Genomic DNA, 18,931 nt, shown 5'->3' on the forward strand with positions numbered 1-18,931 from the left:
ACATGTGGACCTCTCTCAGATTTGTTCATTTTGCGATGATATCTTTAATTCTCTAATTTTGGTGGATATTTTTGTAATTTTTGGTAAAAAGTTATATTTTCGACTTCTTGTTGAAAACCGCAAGTCTGATTGCTTTGCTATTACATTGTATATATATATATATAGGTACAACATGTGGACCTCTCTCAGATTTGTTCATTTTGCAATGATATCTTTAATTCTCTAATTTTGGTGAATATTTTTGTAATTTTTGGTAAAAAGTTATATTTTCGACTTCTTGTTGAAAACCGCAAGTCTGATTGCTTTGCTATTACATTGTATATATATATATATAGGTACAACATGTGGACCTCTCTCAGATTTGTTCATTTTGCGATGATATCTTTATTCTCTAATTTTGTAGAATATTTTTGTAATTTTTGGTAAAAAGTTATATTTTCGACTTCTTGTTGAAAACCGCAAGTCTGATTGCTTTGCTATTACATTGTATATATATATATATAGGTACAACATGTGGACCTCTCTCAGATTTGTTCATTTTGCGATGATATCTTTATTCTCTAATTTTGTAGAATATTTTTTGTAAAAAGTGATATTTTTGAATTCTTGTTGAAAACAGCAAGTCTAATTGCTATACATACTATACATATTGTTCATTTTCTAATGATATCTTCAGTTCTTTCTTTTTAAAAATGTGCCTTGCTAACAGTAGAGCTATCTCCGCTGACAGGCTGCTTGTTGTTGCATGGCTTCACTGTTACGTAAATTCAATACATGTCTTAGTAACATCTGGGTATTTTACTTTGTAATGACTTACCACTCATGCAGACAGTTGCTACACAGAGATCAATTTTTCAAGATGGAGGCATTCTCAAATGTGCACATTATGTAACTGGGGGATACATGTATATGTGATAATATTAGGGAGAAAAATCTATGTTTGTCATCTGAGAGGCATTGGTCTCTGAATGTCAGACTAAAAATCTCTTGTGCTCTGGCACAAATGCCCATATTCAGGCAGTAATATTTAAAATTTTCGTTGTACATACATGTATTTTAATTATAGGATCTTAATTATTTTAATGAAAAGAAGATTGCCAAGGCTCAGTTGTAGCAAGTTGATTATCCCAAAGCACAGGAAAGGTTGGAAGTGTGGTTCACTGTGGAGTTGTCTGAGATATGATGGTCTTGGTAATGTGTTTGATTGCACATATAAACACATGGCCTCTAACCAAGCCGAATGGTTTTTGTTGAGGGAGGGAGTTTTCTTTTTATTTTGCTAAAGAATAAAAGGGAAAAATATTTGATATCAGTTATCATATAGTAGCATTAAAAAGTGTGCCTATTTTTACAGGTACTTGAGTCGGCTGAAACAAAAACAAAGACCAAAACATTGGAGCGTGGAAACCGAGCTAGCCCCTCACTACATGCGGAAATGCCAGAGAAGCAGCTCCGTTTCTCAGCTGATGCATCGGCCGTCAGCGACAACCTTGAGTCTATGTCAATTGGGGCATCTAACTCTGTGTATTCCATGGATTTGGAAAATATCAGTAATACGAGTGGACTGGAGAATATCAGTAGTTGTGCTAGTGGTCGTAATACCCCTAGGTCAACTGCTAGTAGTGGCGATGCTGCCAGAGCACTGGAAATGCTGGAGAGCGAACCACACGATATTTCAGATCGGTTTGGCAAATTTGAAATTCAGCCTTTAGAAAAAGAGAAATCACAGATGGACGCAGTAGGTAAGTCATTGTGTCTTTGTGACATTGGAGAATGAAAACATGCAACTGTATTATCTTTTTTGATGTGACATCATTTGAGTGTAAAAATAAGTTCAGTGAGTGAGATGTCACGCCATGCTATATATGTGTACTGTAAACTGTTCTTATTTTTGATTACAGGATTTCATGGCATTTGTCACTGACAAATTTTTACTGATACTTTCACTGAAATTCATAAAAATTTGTCTTGCAAATTTAAGCGGTTTACAGTGTGTACAAATGTACCATACAAAATTTAAAAATACATTTGAACTTGAAATTTGAATTAATAATTGTCTAAATTCAAAAGTTTTTTAATTTTAAGTTATGCAAGGATAACGAGAACAGTAAATTACTTTTTTTTTTGTCTTTCTCCTAAAAGAAACATGGAGTGAAACATGGAGTACCGATGTCCTGGCTAGTGACCAGTCGGAGCCTCCACCAGAACACAATCCAATGGAAAGACTGCAAGAGATTGCTGAGGCTCAGTCAGAGCAAGTTGATTATCCTGGAGCACAGGGACTGCTGGAAGTGCGGCACCCTGGAGAGTTGTCTGAGACAGCGAGTGAGACTTGGAGCGTGGATGTTCTACAAAGTGATTCTGAGCACCCGGAAGAAAGGCTACATGAGTTGGAAGAAACACAGGATGATAGTACCCTGGAAGGTGATTTATTGGATGACAAAGCCAATGAACATGAAAGGAACAGAGAGGTTTGTGTTTCGTTTAAATTTCAACAATTGTGTCATCCTGTAATAATAACAATTGTCATTGTTAGCTCATTCTACTTTTTCGATATTTCATCATCACTCGGTTAAATTCTATTTTCCGATGTAAAGAGATGTGTTCTATTATAATTTGTTTATTTGAATTCAATTTAGTAGATTTCACTTTTCAGTGAAATTTAAAACTTTATATTTAATAATCTTGCAGTATGTACATGTAAGAGAAATTTTAAGACAAGTAGGGTCCCATTTTCAATAAAGTTACACTAAATATATTTAAATATAGTACATACAGCACCATGAATACAAAGCTCTTCCAACATTGCTTATCAGTTTGTAAGCTTAGGTGAACAAGCTATCGAAATGTGATTCCAATAATTCAATGAGTAGATGTCTTATTCTACTACATATGAGTGCTCCCATAATGCATCACACTTATGTCATGTGATTACTTATTCATCAACTCAGATGACATCACTGAGCATGTCATGTAATTATTCATGAAGTCATGACATTACAACGCATTATGTCATGTGATTACTTATTCATGAAGTCAGATGACATCACTGAGCATTATATTATGTAATTATTCAAGAAGTCACGACATCACAAAGCATTATGTCATGTGATTACTTATTCAAGAAGTCAGATGACATCACTGAACATGTCATGTAATTATTCAAGAAGTCATGACATCACAAAGCATGTCATGTGATTACTTATTCAAGAAGTCAGATGACATCACTGAGCATTATGTCATGTAATTATTCAAGAAGTCAGATGACATCACTAAGCAATATATCATGTGATTACTTATTCAAGAAGTCAGATGACATCACTGAGCATTATGTCATGTAATTATTCATCAACTCAGATGACATCACTGAGCACTATGTCATGTAATTATTCACAACGACAAAAAAGTATACAAAAACTAAAATATCGACAGACGTACTTGTGGTGTAGAAGTGATTTTTCTGGGGCTTACCGGGGTAGTTCAGGCAATAAACATCCTTGAGATTCATAACAAAACACTGAAAATCACAGGAAAGAAATGTCTTTAATGTCTGCACATGTTGTCTTCATTTAATCTGTTTAATGTGCTGTATTTTATTCAATGATTATGTCAGTTCTATTTTTAGCTCTGCGGTTGACTTGTGGAGTGGAGCTAATCATATTACAAATTGTTCATTGTGTCCACATCTCAACTTTTTACTTTTTCAAAACCACAATGCTGATTACATTGATATATGTATTTTGGGTAGACCGCTCTTAGATTTGCTCATTTCTTGATGATATCTTCAATTTTGATGAATATTTTTGTGATATTTCCACTAGTCTGATGGCTTTGATATTATACGTATAGGTATCTGAAGTGGACCTCTCTCAGATATTTTCAATTCTCAATTGAAATGTGCATTGCTAACAGCATAGCTATCTCAGCCGAAAGGCTGCATGTCAGTAATATCTTGTAATGAATGTGTTTTAATTTTTTTTTTTTTTTTTTTGTAGGATGATCAGTACTTTGATGCTATAGATAACAGTACCAGAGCATTGGAATCCATTAGACCATCTGATGTACTTGACTCAATGGGAGCTGTTGGTGGTGTAGGCAACTTATTTGGAGAGAGACCCCACCATGCCATTCCAAGGGTCGTACCTCCGACAACAGAAAGGGGAAAACATGCGGATGAACTAACTCACAGATTTATAAATCTAGAGACTGGTAGAAAAGGTGGTGCCACTGCACATGAACAAGATGGTTTGCTGGATTCATTTGATCCATTCGCTCCAAGTGGGAATGCGTTTCCTTCATCATCTGGTGGGGGTGATGGCACTCTGCTTGCCAGTCGTAGTCAACGTGACAGTGGTATCGGTACCAGTAATTCAATGTCACCAAGTACACCTGAAAATGTATCTGGAAACCTGGCTCAGTCACCAAATAGGCGGAGCAACCCGTTTTACGGTGAGCATGCAAGTGGACATTCACACGGCCACCCGGAGATGCAGAGCAACACAAAGTCAAACGAGGCTTCCGATTCACTGTTACCAGATGCATTTCCCAGCTCTGTTGAGTCTGGGGGATGTGGAGACGAAAGCCGAACAAGTAGTTTAGCTAGCTCATCAAGTAACTCTAGTGGTGCTGGAACGAACAGATCTGTGGAGATACCCCTTGAGAGTAATATGATTGTAAATGGTGGAAAGTCTGTTAGCAATGATGGTGCAGTCAATGTCGCGGGTATTGATCCCAGGGTAAGTAAGTGTGTGAATGACGGATGGGTCTAAAGCATGATATAGATGTTGAATGTGGGTATTATGGGTATTGTGCCTATTTTAACATATACTAGAAGAATGTGTAGAGTCAAAACCCTTTGTGTGCTTGTCATCTTGAGTTTAATATACTAAATTATTAGATGTATGGTGTAACATATTACATGAGGAATGTGAAATGTTAACCCATTGACACATGATAGTGCCCTACATTTGTACATGTATGCTACCCAAAACTTAATATGTTTTAATGTTTATAGGCAACATATCATGTTTGACACGAGTCCTATGCAGCCTATATTAAGCATATACAGTACTCTGTTTACATGAAATGTGCTACAGAACAACTACTGTAAAATCTGTATAAAAGCTTCAGTTTCTATTAAAATGGTACAATGCAACAGAGTGTGACTTTTATTAGAGCATCTACACATACATGAGAAATGGTGTTTTTTTTTGGTTCTCAATTATTCAATTGGCTTCTAATGCAGATTTTACGGTACAGCCTTTCTAATGTAATACTTACCACTTAATTTTTGCCACTATGAATTTGAGATTTTATAGCATTCCTGAAAAAACATTTCAGAGAAACTCACTGACACTCAATGTTATATGACCCCTGGCAATTTGTCACTGCTACAGAATTTCATGATGAAATTAATTTAAAAGTGGTTTACAGTATTTAAATAAATTATTTGTCAAACGCAATAGTCTTCAAGCACTCTACAAGAATTAATTTTGAAAATCTTGCATTTAGAAACAAGAGACATACTTGAAATACTGTAAAATACTTTATTTTAGCTGGAATTAATTTTTGCTGAAAAGATTGTTAGGGTTTTTGTGTGAAATTTATTTCAATGATTTTTGGTGAGTTGAATGTAAAATATAGGAAAAAGGTGTACTCGCTGGATTTCATAACGAAAATAGCGAAAATAAAGCATAAAGCAAACAAAACTGAATGTTTCTATGGTTTATTGATGAGGTCATGACTGGATATCTTTATAAATACATTCTTGCTTAGGATAGTTTGAACTTTGTAAAATAAAAATAATAAAGCAACTTGAGATGCCAACACCGCTTTCTGAGTTATTCTTTTTGGAAATTTATCCACATTGAACCGTAGCAGAGCTGAAAATTGTAAAATTTCCAAAACAAAGTCCTGTGAGCCATATGTGTTAATGTACACCCATATTGTTGCTGTGTGTTTCTTCACAGCAGGATGGTGGGGAAAGTCCAGATAAAGGAAATAAGTCATGGTGGAAGAAGAAACTCCCGTTTAAAGGTAAGCGTTTCAGCAGTTTAGAATCTTTCTGCAATAACACATTTATGTTTTATCGTTGAAACAATAGACATGTCTTGTATAAATTACTCAATATCATAAAAGACAGGGAAATATTTCACAATTTCTTGGTTACAATTCCACTGGGGTTATTTTTACAAAGAGTTACTCTTGAGACATTTAATTTGCATGAATGCCATAACCTTACAATGGTCGACAGGGAAAAAGATATATTCGCTGAATTTTATTTTCACTGAATCATTCCTTCACCATAAATAGCGAAAATTAATTTCAAGAGACAATAATGAAAATATTTTACAGTATAATAATAAAGAGAATCATCTGTGAGATTGCACCATGGACACATCATTGTCATTCTTGTTCAGTACAGCTACATGTAATCACACAAGTAACCCTGGATACTAATCATAGATAGAGGATTTTCCGTACAATTGCAAGATCTCGCGAGATGCATGAAAGACGCGCGTCGAACGTCTGCCGCAAAAATCGAACGATTTGATTTTGAACTAGAATTTCTTTATTTCGTAGCTCACATCAACCGGCCGATCTTCGACAGGAATATTGCTTCCGAATACCCTTACTTAATCAAATTGCCTATCATCAAATGTGGACAGCACATTATTAAGCATGGAAATGTCCCCGAAAGTACTTTCGCGTTTGTCGAATCCTACATGATGTTTGACGCCACTACGACGCTATGACCTTTGTTTGTCCTGTTTTTACGTTCGATTTCACGCATAACGCGGGATTCTCGCAGTGTACGGAAAATGGTCTATTCTGACTGCCAGTTGTTCATTATCAGTGGATGGATAGGGGTTGGCACTGGTTTTCTTTTATACTTTATTATATTCCATGATGTGAACATCGTAAATTTAGAAATGTAAAAAATATTATTATAAAATGTGCATATATATTTGGCCAATTTGAGTTCAACTTATAATACATTAACTGTAGCCATGCGTTGGACACTAACAATGCAGGAGATCTGTGCAACATTATGTAGCCTTGTATTGTGGCACTTCATGCTAAATCATCTCATTTTAACATGCAAATGTTGCTTCAGTTCATATCTCCAGCAGTCCAGATTTCTTATAAGCTATTGTGGATTGTGCCAGTTAAGCATCATTCAGTTTATATTCAAAATATCTTAAATACTACAACAGTATCTAGACTGCGCTTCATTTCATATTAAAAAAATGTTTGTTATTTTAACAGCCTCACCCTTCCTATGAAAATGTACAATGTACACCCTCCCAACATATATGCACTCCCCACTTTTAACTGATGAGTTGGCTTAGCACCGAGTGTAATTACCAAATCAAACCATTATTGTAATCACTCAAGGCCGTTTGTATATATTTTAGGTGGTCCTTCTAAATAGGATTTCATGATTTTGTGAAATGCACAAAACCCTTTATATGATGATTACATGTGTGAGAGTTTTTATGAAGAACATTCAAAAGTGAGAATGCAACTTTCAGTAACAATAACTTTTATTTCTAATTAGTGAAATTAAGCTTGTAAACGTCATCAAATCGCAAAATGTTTACAGTATTGTGGTTTATGTTTAATTAATAAAATATTAATAATACGCTAATAAGTAAATAGTATGCACATCCTCTGGACTGCTGAGTAACCTTGGCATTGACTTCCTTTTGCTCTTTCAGTTCCCAGCAGAAAGGGTAAAGGCGGTAAAGCCGACAAAGATAAAGAGCAGTCGTCACTGTTTCAGCATCTCTCTTTCAATATGCATCATTCTGAATCAGCTCATCATAACCATCATCCACATCATCAGCCCTCTCACCAAGGTTAGTAAAACTAACACGTATTCCATTGTTGCCTTCTGTGTGCCCAAATGTGTTCGCTCTATTCTCTTTTGTTTTTGTAGTGCATGTTATTATCTTTGCAAAGTTTATTTTATGTACACACAAGCACATCACACAAAATTGCAAAAGTCAATTCATGTTTTTGAATGAGCCCATTCTGATAAAAAGAAGTCTTTTAGTTTTCCTGTTTATTTTACAAATGATATAGACAATTTGATTGGTTACTGTTCTTGGCCAGAGGAAGCAGGAGAAAGAAAAACCTGAACAACAAAAATGTTCAAACTTCACTTGGACCTTAAAAATTATTTAATTAGTCCCCGTTCGGACGAAGTCCGAAAACGGGGACTTATAATTCGGTCTCTGTCCGTCCGTGCGTCTGTGCGTCCGTGCGTCCGTCTGGAGTCATATCTCAGAATCCCTTGGACCGATTCCGTTCATTCTTTGCATGTGCCTAGTACTTTATGTGGGACATATGCACATGCAGTGGTTTAGCGATTCGATTCAAAATGGCCGACTGGCAGCCATCTTGTTTTTTGAAAATGTTGTATTTTGGACATGCTTTGTCAGTTTTCATTCAAACTTGGTACATAGATTATACATGTTAGGATACATGTCCATGATGATTTATTTCACAATTGGATCAAAGATGGCCGACTGGCAGCCATCTTGTTTTTTGAAAATGTCGTATTTTGGACATGCTTTGTCAGTTTTCATTCAAATTTAGTACATAGATCATACATGTTAGGATACATGTCCCCGACCGTCCGCGAGTTCCTGAGGAAGTCCGTCCGTGTGTCCGTCTGTCCGTGCGTCAGTCTATCCAACGTCATATTTCAGAATCCTGTGGACCGATTCCGTTCATTTTTTGCATGTGCCTAGTACCTTATGTGGGACATATGCACATGCAGTGATTTAGCGATTCGATTCAAAATGGCCAACTGGCAGCCATCTTGTTTTTTGAAAATGTTGTATTTTGGACATGCTTTGTTAGTTGTCATTCAAACTTGGTACATAGATTATACATGTTAGGATACATGTCCATGACGATATATTTCGCAATTGGATCAAAGATGGTCGACTGGCAGGCATCTTGTTTTTGTTTTTTTATGCGGTATTTTGGATGTGCTCTGTCAGTTTTCATTCAAATTTGGCACATACATGTACTTTATACATGTTAGGATGCATGTCCATGACAATTTGTTTCAAAATCTGGTCAAGGATGGCCGTTTGACAGCCATCTGACTTTTTGGCCTTACTACTATATTTCCATTTCCACAATTTATGTACCATTTTCATTTGTATTTGGCACATACATCATACATATCTGTGTTTCATAATCAGATCAAAGATGGCTGAATAACGGCTGTTTTTATTTTGGCCATATTACTATGACACGAAACACGTGTTTTCATGTAAATAAACAATCTGTTGTATACGCCACTTGGAACTCAAGTTTCAAGGACACGCTTGCGACAACCCCTCCGCTTTAATATGACAAGCACAAAGAGAACTTAACGGGGACTGTGTCATTTTCAATGACTTGTTATATTTATTTCTATTTTTACCTAGCCTCATATCATATATAAAGTGTTGTCATCGTCATCTCCACCTTGAATTAAATTTCTTTTGGTGACAATCTTTTTCAAACTTAGATATTTCATTGAATCAGTTTTGATTTTGGCTTTTGTGGCTTATATGTTGAAAAAGATAATAATTTCTCAGGTTGATTGACTTAAAACTTTAAATATTTTAATATTGCACAGTTATATACTGTATTTTTTCTATTATGAGTTCATGTGCTTACATTCATGACTGACATGTTTCTGAGGTCATATTATTACACAACAGTCGCCATAAGCCTGTACGGATAGCCATAATAGCCAATATTAATGGTATTAAGTGTGTATTAAATCAGCAGGCAATTTGTTAATGATCTCACATGCACAAAATGCAATTTTTAATTTGACTTCAATTGTAAATTTGGTATATTGTATGTACAATGTTTCAAAGTGTCAACAAGATTTGAATAACCTTTCTTCTGTATTGTATGTTTGTTTTTGCAGGTGATAATGAAATGGCGAAATCTCTACCGACAGCTTTATCCGCTCCAAACAGCGACGATATTATGACCAAATATAAGAACCTCTCAATCATGGGCCAGGCTGTTGATGGTAAGTAACTAAATCAATCAGTCCTAGTAAAAAGTCTGAGACACTTTCTCACAGTTTGACGAGATTTATCATTATTGGTGAGAATATTCATGCTGTTAAAATGGTGTGAATCCAATTCTCACTTCTTCAGTGCTGATAGTATATCTTTTCAACAATTTATCCCAGTTTCATTGACAACAATGCAAAATAATAAGAATGGAAAAGTTCTCACTGATATCAAATTCAATGAAAATAATATACTGTAAAATATTTTTGCTGAAGGGATTGTGAAATGTTGAATAATTTCTCCAAATCATTAGTAAGCTAGTTCGTATTTTATAAAACATCTCAATTTGTAAGTATGCCACCCTGTTTATTGTATTATCTTCAAAATTTTCCTAAAACTCTGCATAAAGCGAAAATAAAACTGTATTGATCAACTTTTAAATGGCTGATAAATAACTCGTTGTTACACTTTAGTTCGTTTGTGACTTGTGGTATCATCTCAAAAATATCACTGGTATCATAATTACTGTATTCATGTTCCAGTATAATCTATGAAAACTTCTAGGTTTTGTTCATATTACAGTTCAAGATCCCGAAGACATACTTAACAAATATCGTCACAAACTCCATAGCGGACTGTCCAGTTCAGCACCTATGGAGAATGCTTTAGTTAACTTTGGTTCCACATCTGATAACAACGATGTCCCAAATGGACACGGTGATCACCCGGATAGTGCTGCAGACAACATGCTTATCACCGGTGAAAATATTGAGTCAACGTATGCTTTTAGTGACGCTAAGCGCAAACTAAGAATTGTTCTCTGCTCAGCTGACTTTCACACGCTTCCCTGGTTGACTAACTTCTCGACGAGTGTGGTCACACCGCATCGCTGTAATTTTAACGAGTGTGGCAGTGCTAAGGAGAGTCATGAGAATGAAATGATTGCGTTTTTAAAAGTACAGCTTGCTGAAGCGATAAATTTACAGGATAAATCACTTATTGCTCAGTTACACGAAACACTAAGATGTGTTCGGCAGTTTGATGTACAGGGGTAGGTACAATTATTGATGTTTTCACAATCCCTCAGCCAGTGTTCTCCACGCATTGATTTTGGTAGGGCCGCCATGGTAAAATCATACGCTGCAAGGCTCAATATCGCGCCGCCAGGGTAAAATTCTTCAGCGTCATGCTAAAAATCAGTCCTAAAAAAATCGACGGTTCTGCTTTAAAACACAAACTGAAATACATTTGTGCAATTTAAATGGCTCATGGCCACTCAAGATCATTGTAGTATGAAACCGTGACCCTAAAGGTGCGATCTATTAGGAGTGGCGACCTCGGTTTTCTCCCCGAAACGCCGTCCCGTCCGCGTGGTCTGGCGACAGCAATTATGCAAGACGCGTGCAACTTTTTATTTATTTTGTTGCTTTACTGAATCAATGAATAGAATCTTATATTTCGCGTACTGATTCATGGGTAAAAATGAGCGAACACTCGCACAAAACAAACGGCCCTTTTCAGGGCCAACACATCCTTCAGAGAGAGACTACCTCGGATTACTTGATAAACTTATGTTGTATTTCCAACGCGATCTGCCTTACACCATCGACGTATTGTCGAAACATGCTCACCAAACCTCCCGAACCCCCCAAACTTCGGGCCTGGAACACCCTTTTTCAGAGTCGCCACATCCCACAATATTAACACTGTTTTATTGCTTTCACAATCTCAAACAAATCCATACCTTACATTTATTTATTTCCTTTTTGCGATCCATGAAAAGAAAAAAAAACATACAACATTTCCTGGGCTTGCCTAAGTACGCACTGAATGCGTTTCTACAACAGCCAATCAACAAGCTGAATTCATGACCCTAAAACCGGCAGACTTCACCACAGATTGACAATCGGAAATTTATAATCAAAAGACGGAGGGGAAAAATGGGAGAGTGGCCAATAATATTGAAAAATTGTGAAATTCAAGGTTTTTCCCGGATTTTAAATAGAAAAGCCTGGATTTTAAATGGAAAAGCCTGGAAAAGTGATTTTCGAAATTCCAGTATATTCCAGGAATTCAAGGCTGCGTACGTACCCTGTAAGAACAGGAGGCGTGAAGCATGTTAAGATGCCATAAGCTAGAACAAGAGTAGGCTTATTCCCATATCTGCCACCAGAATGATTAATTAATTACACATGTAAATAGTGGTTGGACAACGATGTGTGGAGTGACAAGAGTGAAAACCATTCATGATTGCAGGTGCATTTTACAATGAGGTTGCCGAGATTTACGCCTGGGAAATGCCCTAGATTGTACCTAAATCTACAAATTGCTGTTTCACACTGTTTCCTATTTCTCAACACCCTATGCTGTTTCTCAATCCACACACCTCGTTAAAAATGCTTATATTGTCTGCTGTTTCACACTGCCTCAAACTGTTTCTCAACACCCTTTGCTGTTTCTCAATCCTCACACCTAGTTAAAAATGCTTATATTGTCTGCTGTTTCACACTGCCTCAAACTGTTTCTCAACACCCTTTGCTGTTTCTCAATCCTCACACCTAGTTAAAAATGCTTATATTGTCTGCTGTTTCACACTGCCTCAAACTGTTTCTCAACACCCTTTGCTGTTTCTCAATCCTCACACCTAGTTAAAAATGCTTATATTGTCTGCTGTTTCACACTGCCTCAAACTGTTTCTCAACACCCTTTGCTGTTTCTCAATCCCCTTTGCTGTTTCTCAATCCTCACACCTAGTTAAAAATGCTTATATTGTCTGTTGTTGCACACTGCCTCAAACTGTTTCTCAACACCCTTTGCTGTTTCTCAATCCTCACACCTAGTTAAAAATGCTTATATTGTCTGTTGTTGCACACTGCCTCAAACTGTTTCTCAACACCCTTTGCTGTTTCTCAATCCCCTTTGCTGTTTCTCAATCTTCACACCTAGTTCAAAATGCTTATACTGTCTGCTGTTTCACACTGCCTCGTACTGTTTCTCAACTTTTTCTCAACTTTTTCTCAACATCCTATGCTGTTTCTCAATGCACACACCTAGTTTAAAATGCTTATGCTGTCTGCTGTTTCACACTGTCTCGTACTGTTTCTCAACACCCTTTGTTTTTTCTCAATCCACACGCCTAGTTGAACGTGCTTATAATGTCTGCTATTTCACACTGCTTCACACTGTTCCTCAACAACAAGTGTTTCTCAACTTTTTCTCAACACCTTATGCTGTTTCTCAATTCACCAAAGTCTCAATGTTTTGCTATTTCTGAATACTCTTGCCTTATTATTGATTGATGCCACTCTCTCCACATCACATGTACATTGTAATATCTTCTTTAACAGATGTAAGAAACTTCTGCAATCATTAAGAGAAGACTACCTCAGCAGAGCGCCATATATTGCATATCTAATACGATGCAGGAAGGGACTGTTAGCCACGCAGGCACATTTAGAAAGACTCCTTGAACGAGTGGAAAGGTATGCACCATATACGTGTATTATTTTTTTACCACATTTGCTTTATTTGAAGTGAATCTTCTATAGAAATGCATTCAAATATGACTCATTGTGACCATAGTCACACCTGTAATTTAGATAACTGATGCATCCTTACAGTTTTTGATTCTGAGGACAAACTACTGTCACACATGTTATATCATGACGATCTCCTTTGAACAGTAAAATAACTTTGGCAGAAATTTTAATTTCAAGTTGAAGAGAATTGCAGATATTTTGTGTGAGCTTTGTCGAATGCACCATGAGTGTACATTCATTTACAAGATGTCTGATGGTCGGTTTTGTGTCAGCTATGTTAAAACCATCAGTGTACATTTCATTTACAGAGATAAGATGGTCTGCAATAAGTACTTCACATCATTATGTGTCCGACAGTTCCTTGAAAGACAAGAGCATGCAATCCACAGATTTATTATTGGCTTCCAAGCACTCACTGTGTCTGATGAAAAAGTAAGTATCAGTGCAGATTGCATCATAATAAAAAATCACAACAGGCCTATGCATGACCTCTTAAGGTCATACATCCTGGTACTTTCTGGGGTACAAATTCACTATCAACAAGAATTTATCAATTATTTTCCCCCAAAATGCAAGCAGTTATCCTTGAATTTCAAACATAATTTTAAAAAGTGTAAAAATTTATATTATAATATTAGTAATTCTTATTGTTATAGTGTAGACTGGCTCAGTCATGGCAATTTTATTGTTTTATTACCTTGCCCGTACCATCAAAGATGGAAAGGAAAGGTATATTAAGGGAAAAAATATGTTCGTCGTTGTCGTTGTTGTTGTTGTCGTTAATAATTGTTATTGTGTGCACAATAACTTTACTACCCCCGGTAATTCTATTTCAAACTTTATCAAACTTGGTCACCTTATTCATCAGTATAAAGTCTTCCCCGAGTATGAACAACAGATGTCCTGTATGAAAATATCATGCAAAAATTTAGAAAATCTGATAAAATATTTTGACTGTTTCTACTTGACCGATCACTGGTGATACACATTCAAAGGTCACTGATCTCAGTAGAAATATGCATTGTTGTATGTGTTCGATGAAGCAAATCATTTATCTTGTAATAATATCCTTGGTAATGTATCTCAGAATCCCATACTGGGTTTCAAAACCAACTCATGGAGAGATTGCACAGTCTGATACACATTTGCAAACCTACCAATAAAATCTTTACAGAAAACAAGATGTCAGAAAATCAATATAAGCACTGCTATGAACTGGGTGCCAAACTTTGATCAAGATCTGAAGCTAATAGAAAATCTGTTTAGTCAAAAGTTATCAAATCAAATATAATACATAAAAAATACATAAAAAGCAAAACGTTGCATTCACATTTTGAAAAGAAAAATGTACTTAAAAATATGTATTCTGTATTTGACACAGATCATTTGACTAATGAAAATTCACAGGAATTTGTTTCAGCTATTAGAAAAAACGCACTTCAAAAACAAAGATTGCAGTGTTTGATGTAGATTCTCAGGAGGCAACAGTACTGTTGACTTCTCTCACCACTGGACACTGACTAACTATTTAAGTTGATTTGCATACAAAGCAGAGCTTGTAACATGATAGCTATTCATAGAGGACGTTTTTTTTTTACTTTTCATATAATACAGTAGTCACACAATAAATATAATAAGGCAGTTCATATTTGTCTCAGTGAATCATTAATTTTTTGACAGACACCTGTACAAAATACTTGCCATGGACAAAAGCCAGCTTTTCTGTTATCTTGCATGTTTTATAAATCTATTCACGTCTAAATGCAGCACTTTTTTTCTGAGATGAGGCATTTGTTTTTATACTAAAATATCTAAATTACTTTGAATAAAGCTGGAAATTATGTTCCTTAAGATAATTAAACAAATGAGGCATCTTTGTAAGATATTTCCATCTATCAAGGACATTCGGTAGACTGCTTCCCCACTGTTGTTTCAACCCCAAAACTTGATTGTATTCAAAGGGGATAATATTATATAACAATAAGCAAGGTCACCAGAGTTCACTGGTCTGTTCTGCCACGCCGCGCCCTCTATAGTTGTCACTACATATGCGTGTCAAGTTACTTTATGATCGAAAAAAAAAATGGCTGACTGGTGCCCATTTTGGATGTAAAATTTGCTATTTCTGATACTTAAACGTGTCCGCAGCAGTTTCTCGGAGATGACGTGGCCGATTTCGATCAAAGTTGGTATGATGATCATACATATTGGGTTGTAGGTGCATGTTTTTTTTTTTGTGATTCGAACAAATATGGCTGACTGGCGGCCATTTTGTTTTTCATGATACCCATGCTACTTTCTCTTGAATGCCATGAACGTTTCTGTACAAAGATAGTATACCAAGAGATACAACTACACCATCATTATTTTTGTGATTCAATTCAATATGGCTGACTGACGCCCAAATTTCATGTAAAAGTTCTAAATCATCATTCTTACATGTACGGAGCTGTTTCTCAGAGATGACTAGGCTGATTTGGATCAAACTTGGTATGGTGATCATACATATTGGGTTATAGGTGCACGTCATATTTTTTTTTCGTGATTCAAGAAATATGACCGACTGGTGGCCATTTTGTTTTTCATGATACCCATGCTACTTTCTCTTGAATGCAATGAACGTTTCTCTTTAAATTTTGTACAAAGACAGTATACCAATAGATACATCAACATGAACATTATTTTTGTAATTTGATTCAATATGACTGCCCAATGTCTAATTCTTGTGTAAAAGCACTAAATCATAATTTTTTTACAAATCCATCTCGTATTAAAGCGAACCTAAATTTATAGTTGTGTATATTCTAAACTGTATTCGAAATAATATTGCAGTGGTTTAATTTTGTTTTAATTATAACTGTAGCTTGAATAGGCATTTGAAGTGCTTGCAATTAAACACCATGGAGGCCATTCATGGAGGGGAATAAAGCTATGACATTTTAGTGTCTGATCGCATTCGTATACGCCATTGTACATAGCCGTTCATGCTGCCAAGCATTGTGTACTATTAGTATAAACTCAACTTTTATATGCACAATGTGCTTTTTAAAACTTGGGTTAGAGCCTTATGCGTTTGAACCACAGTATTCTGAGAGTGGAAGCCCAATTGCGTTAAAGTACCGTACTTCCCCGATCGTAAGCCCCTCCCGAGTATGAAGCCCATCCCTATATTTTTACTCGGTATTTATCGAGTTGAGAGCATTCACGATTATAAGCCCAGTGTTTTTACTGGGCGTTGACGATATTCTTTAAAATATGCGTGTAAAAGGTGTGTTTCATTTCATAATAATCGTGATTGGCATGGTAGTTTGGTTCGTGCTTTTAGCTTTTATGAGAAAACTCGCATTAATTTCAGATAGCATGGCGAACGTACACAACATTTTTCGCATCCTTTCTATTCTGTCATTTACTCAGGATGAGCCCTGATGTTGCAATACTGGAGTAATCCATATTTCTTTGAGTAGTAGCTTTTGAAAAGTCAAAAATGTGATTGTTAAGTCATGTACCTGGTTATTGGGCATGGTTTACTTTGAGACTATCATGAAAGGCCTAGGGTTTGAATGATGTGACATGTTGGCGACCGTGAAAGGTGTTTAAATTCTTTCTCCACACTCAGTTTACCCACGGTTACTATTAACCGTCGTTTATATTTTGGAAATTGCGAATTGCCAGTTTTTAGGGAAAAATCATCGTTTTTTCGTTGCAATCAGTGCTACAGATCGCATTTTAACATTGCGGTAATTCACTTCCGCATTGCGTTAAAAAATCATTATCAATAATTGGAAAATGTCATCATTACGACACATCATTTTGATTGGTAAATAAAAGACATGACCTGTTAGGTTAAAGAAAGTTGGTCCAGGTCAAATCATGCTGAAAAATCTCATGGTGGAAAATTGCTTTGCGTTGAGAATTTGCGTACGATCGAAAACATACCAAAACAAAGATAATGATAAATGCCTTCGTCCACTGTTTACTCACAGACCCTACCCATTATTTCACCGTAAAGTCAGACGGTATGTACCGGTAAATCGAATTGTAATAAAATGTGTGTGTTTTTTATGAACATGTTTGTTTCTTCATTGTAAGTGCCGTGGAAATCAATGACACATTTTTAAAAAAAATAAGTATTATTTTCTCGAGCCCGGCGTGGTGAACGAATAATTTTTTTGGATATTATTTTGTTGTTAGAAAGATGGTTACAGTGTTTAACTCCAAAACAAAATCATCTTTTCTGAGTTGGTCCTCGAGTATAAGCTCATCCCTTACTTTTCCCTTACGTGTTCATGCCTCCGGGCTTATGATCAGGGAAGTACGGTATACTATGAAGATTCAGATCAGTCCAGTGTGAGTGATGAGAGTATATCGTCGACGCCCCTTGTTCGAATGATAGTTTTATTTCAAATTACACGGAAGTCTGTTGGTGTTCCTGTGACAATTGTCCCATGATTTGCCAGTGCAGCCCTGTGAATGCATGGACGAAAATGTTTCCACCACCACCTATGAACTCAAGATTGCATACTCCAGCATCCATCTTTTGAATAATTTGCACGCCACACAGTGCAGTACTGGAAACAGCATTTATTAGACAGTTTAATAGACAAAAAACAAAACAAAATGCTTGTCTTGATCAATCGCACATCCATAATGTTTGTATGTTGATACGCTTGTAAATAACATTAATGTAAAAGTCGAAACAACCTAGACTAGAAGTCAATTCACCAGTCCAGCCAACTATGGCTCCCTAAGTTGCTTATATTTAATCAGATACTATTTCGTCATCATGCTTTGTTACCTTACCTGTTTATATTTCATGAGGGTGTTTTTTATGGCAAGATAGTGCAAACGGAAGTCCTTCGCAGGGGTATGGTTTCTCATATTTAAATTATCATAACTCTGAAGATAATCATTTTTGACTCCCGTGTGCGAAGCACAAAATGGAGTCTTTGCAGTTACCCTGTCTGTATGTATGTATGTATGTATGTATGTATGTATGTATGTATGTATGTATGTGTATGTATGTCACTTTTTTTGTTCCACCGTTATCTAAAGAATCACTAATTAAGTTTTGGTGAAACTTGGTACATAGATGCTCTGGGATAATGCGCAGAGTTGATTAGGTTTTGGTAAAAATCTATGAATATTAATTACCTAATTTGCATGATAATTAGCTGATTTTTAGATGTTCCATGACTGTTCCACTGATATATGAAGAACCACTCATTGGATTTTGATGAAACTTGGCACATGGATGCTCTGAACTAATGCGCAGATTTGATTTGTTTTGGGTAAAAATCTATGAATATTAAATACTAATTTGCTGGATAATTAACTGATTTTAAGCTGTTTCATGAC

General features: G+C 36.0%; 1 protein-coding gene across 2 annotated transcripts in view; it reads left to right on the top strand.

The window, feature by feature from the left end:
* Positions 1-18,931, top strand: part of LOC100372876 (GTPase-activating protein and VPS9 domain-containing protein 1-like) — a 41,739-nt gene that overhangs the window by 14,970 nt on the left and 7,838 nt on the right. Inside the window, exons 6-14 of one of the 2 annotated variants that reach the window (XM_002735401.4) lie at positions 1,355-1,742; positions 2,143-2,471; positions 3,996-4,736; positions 5,970-6,036; positions 7,722-7,862; positions 9,944-10,051; positions 10,620-11,088; positions 13,385-13,519; positions 13,885-14,008. In XM_002735401.4, the coding sequence (XP_002735447.1) occupies positions 1,355-1,742; positions 2,143-2,471; positions 3,996-4,736; positions 5,970-6,036; positions 7,722-7,862; positions 9,944-10,051; positions 10,620-11,088; positions 13,385-13,519; positions 13,885-14,008 (2,502 nt within the window). The remainder of the gene's footprint in view (positions 1-1,354; positions 1,743-2,142; positions 2,472-3,995; positions 4,737-5,969; positions 6,037-7,721; positions 7,863-9,943; positions 10,052-10,619; positions 11,089-13,384; positions 13,520-13,884; positions 14,009-18,931) is intronic. The other variant, XM_085492440.1, reaches the window with a different exon arrangement.

The sequence above is a fragment of the Saccoglossus kowalevskii genome, chromosome 17, assembly GCF_978046115.1.
Source record: "Saccoglossus kowalevskii chromosome 17, keSacKowa6.1, whole genome shotgun sequence".
NCBI lineage: Eukaryota > Metazoa > Hemichordata > Enteropneusta > Harrimaniidae > Saccoglossus > Saccoglossus kowalevskii.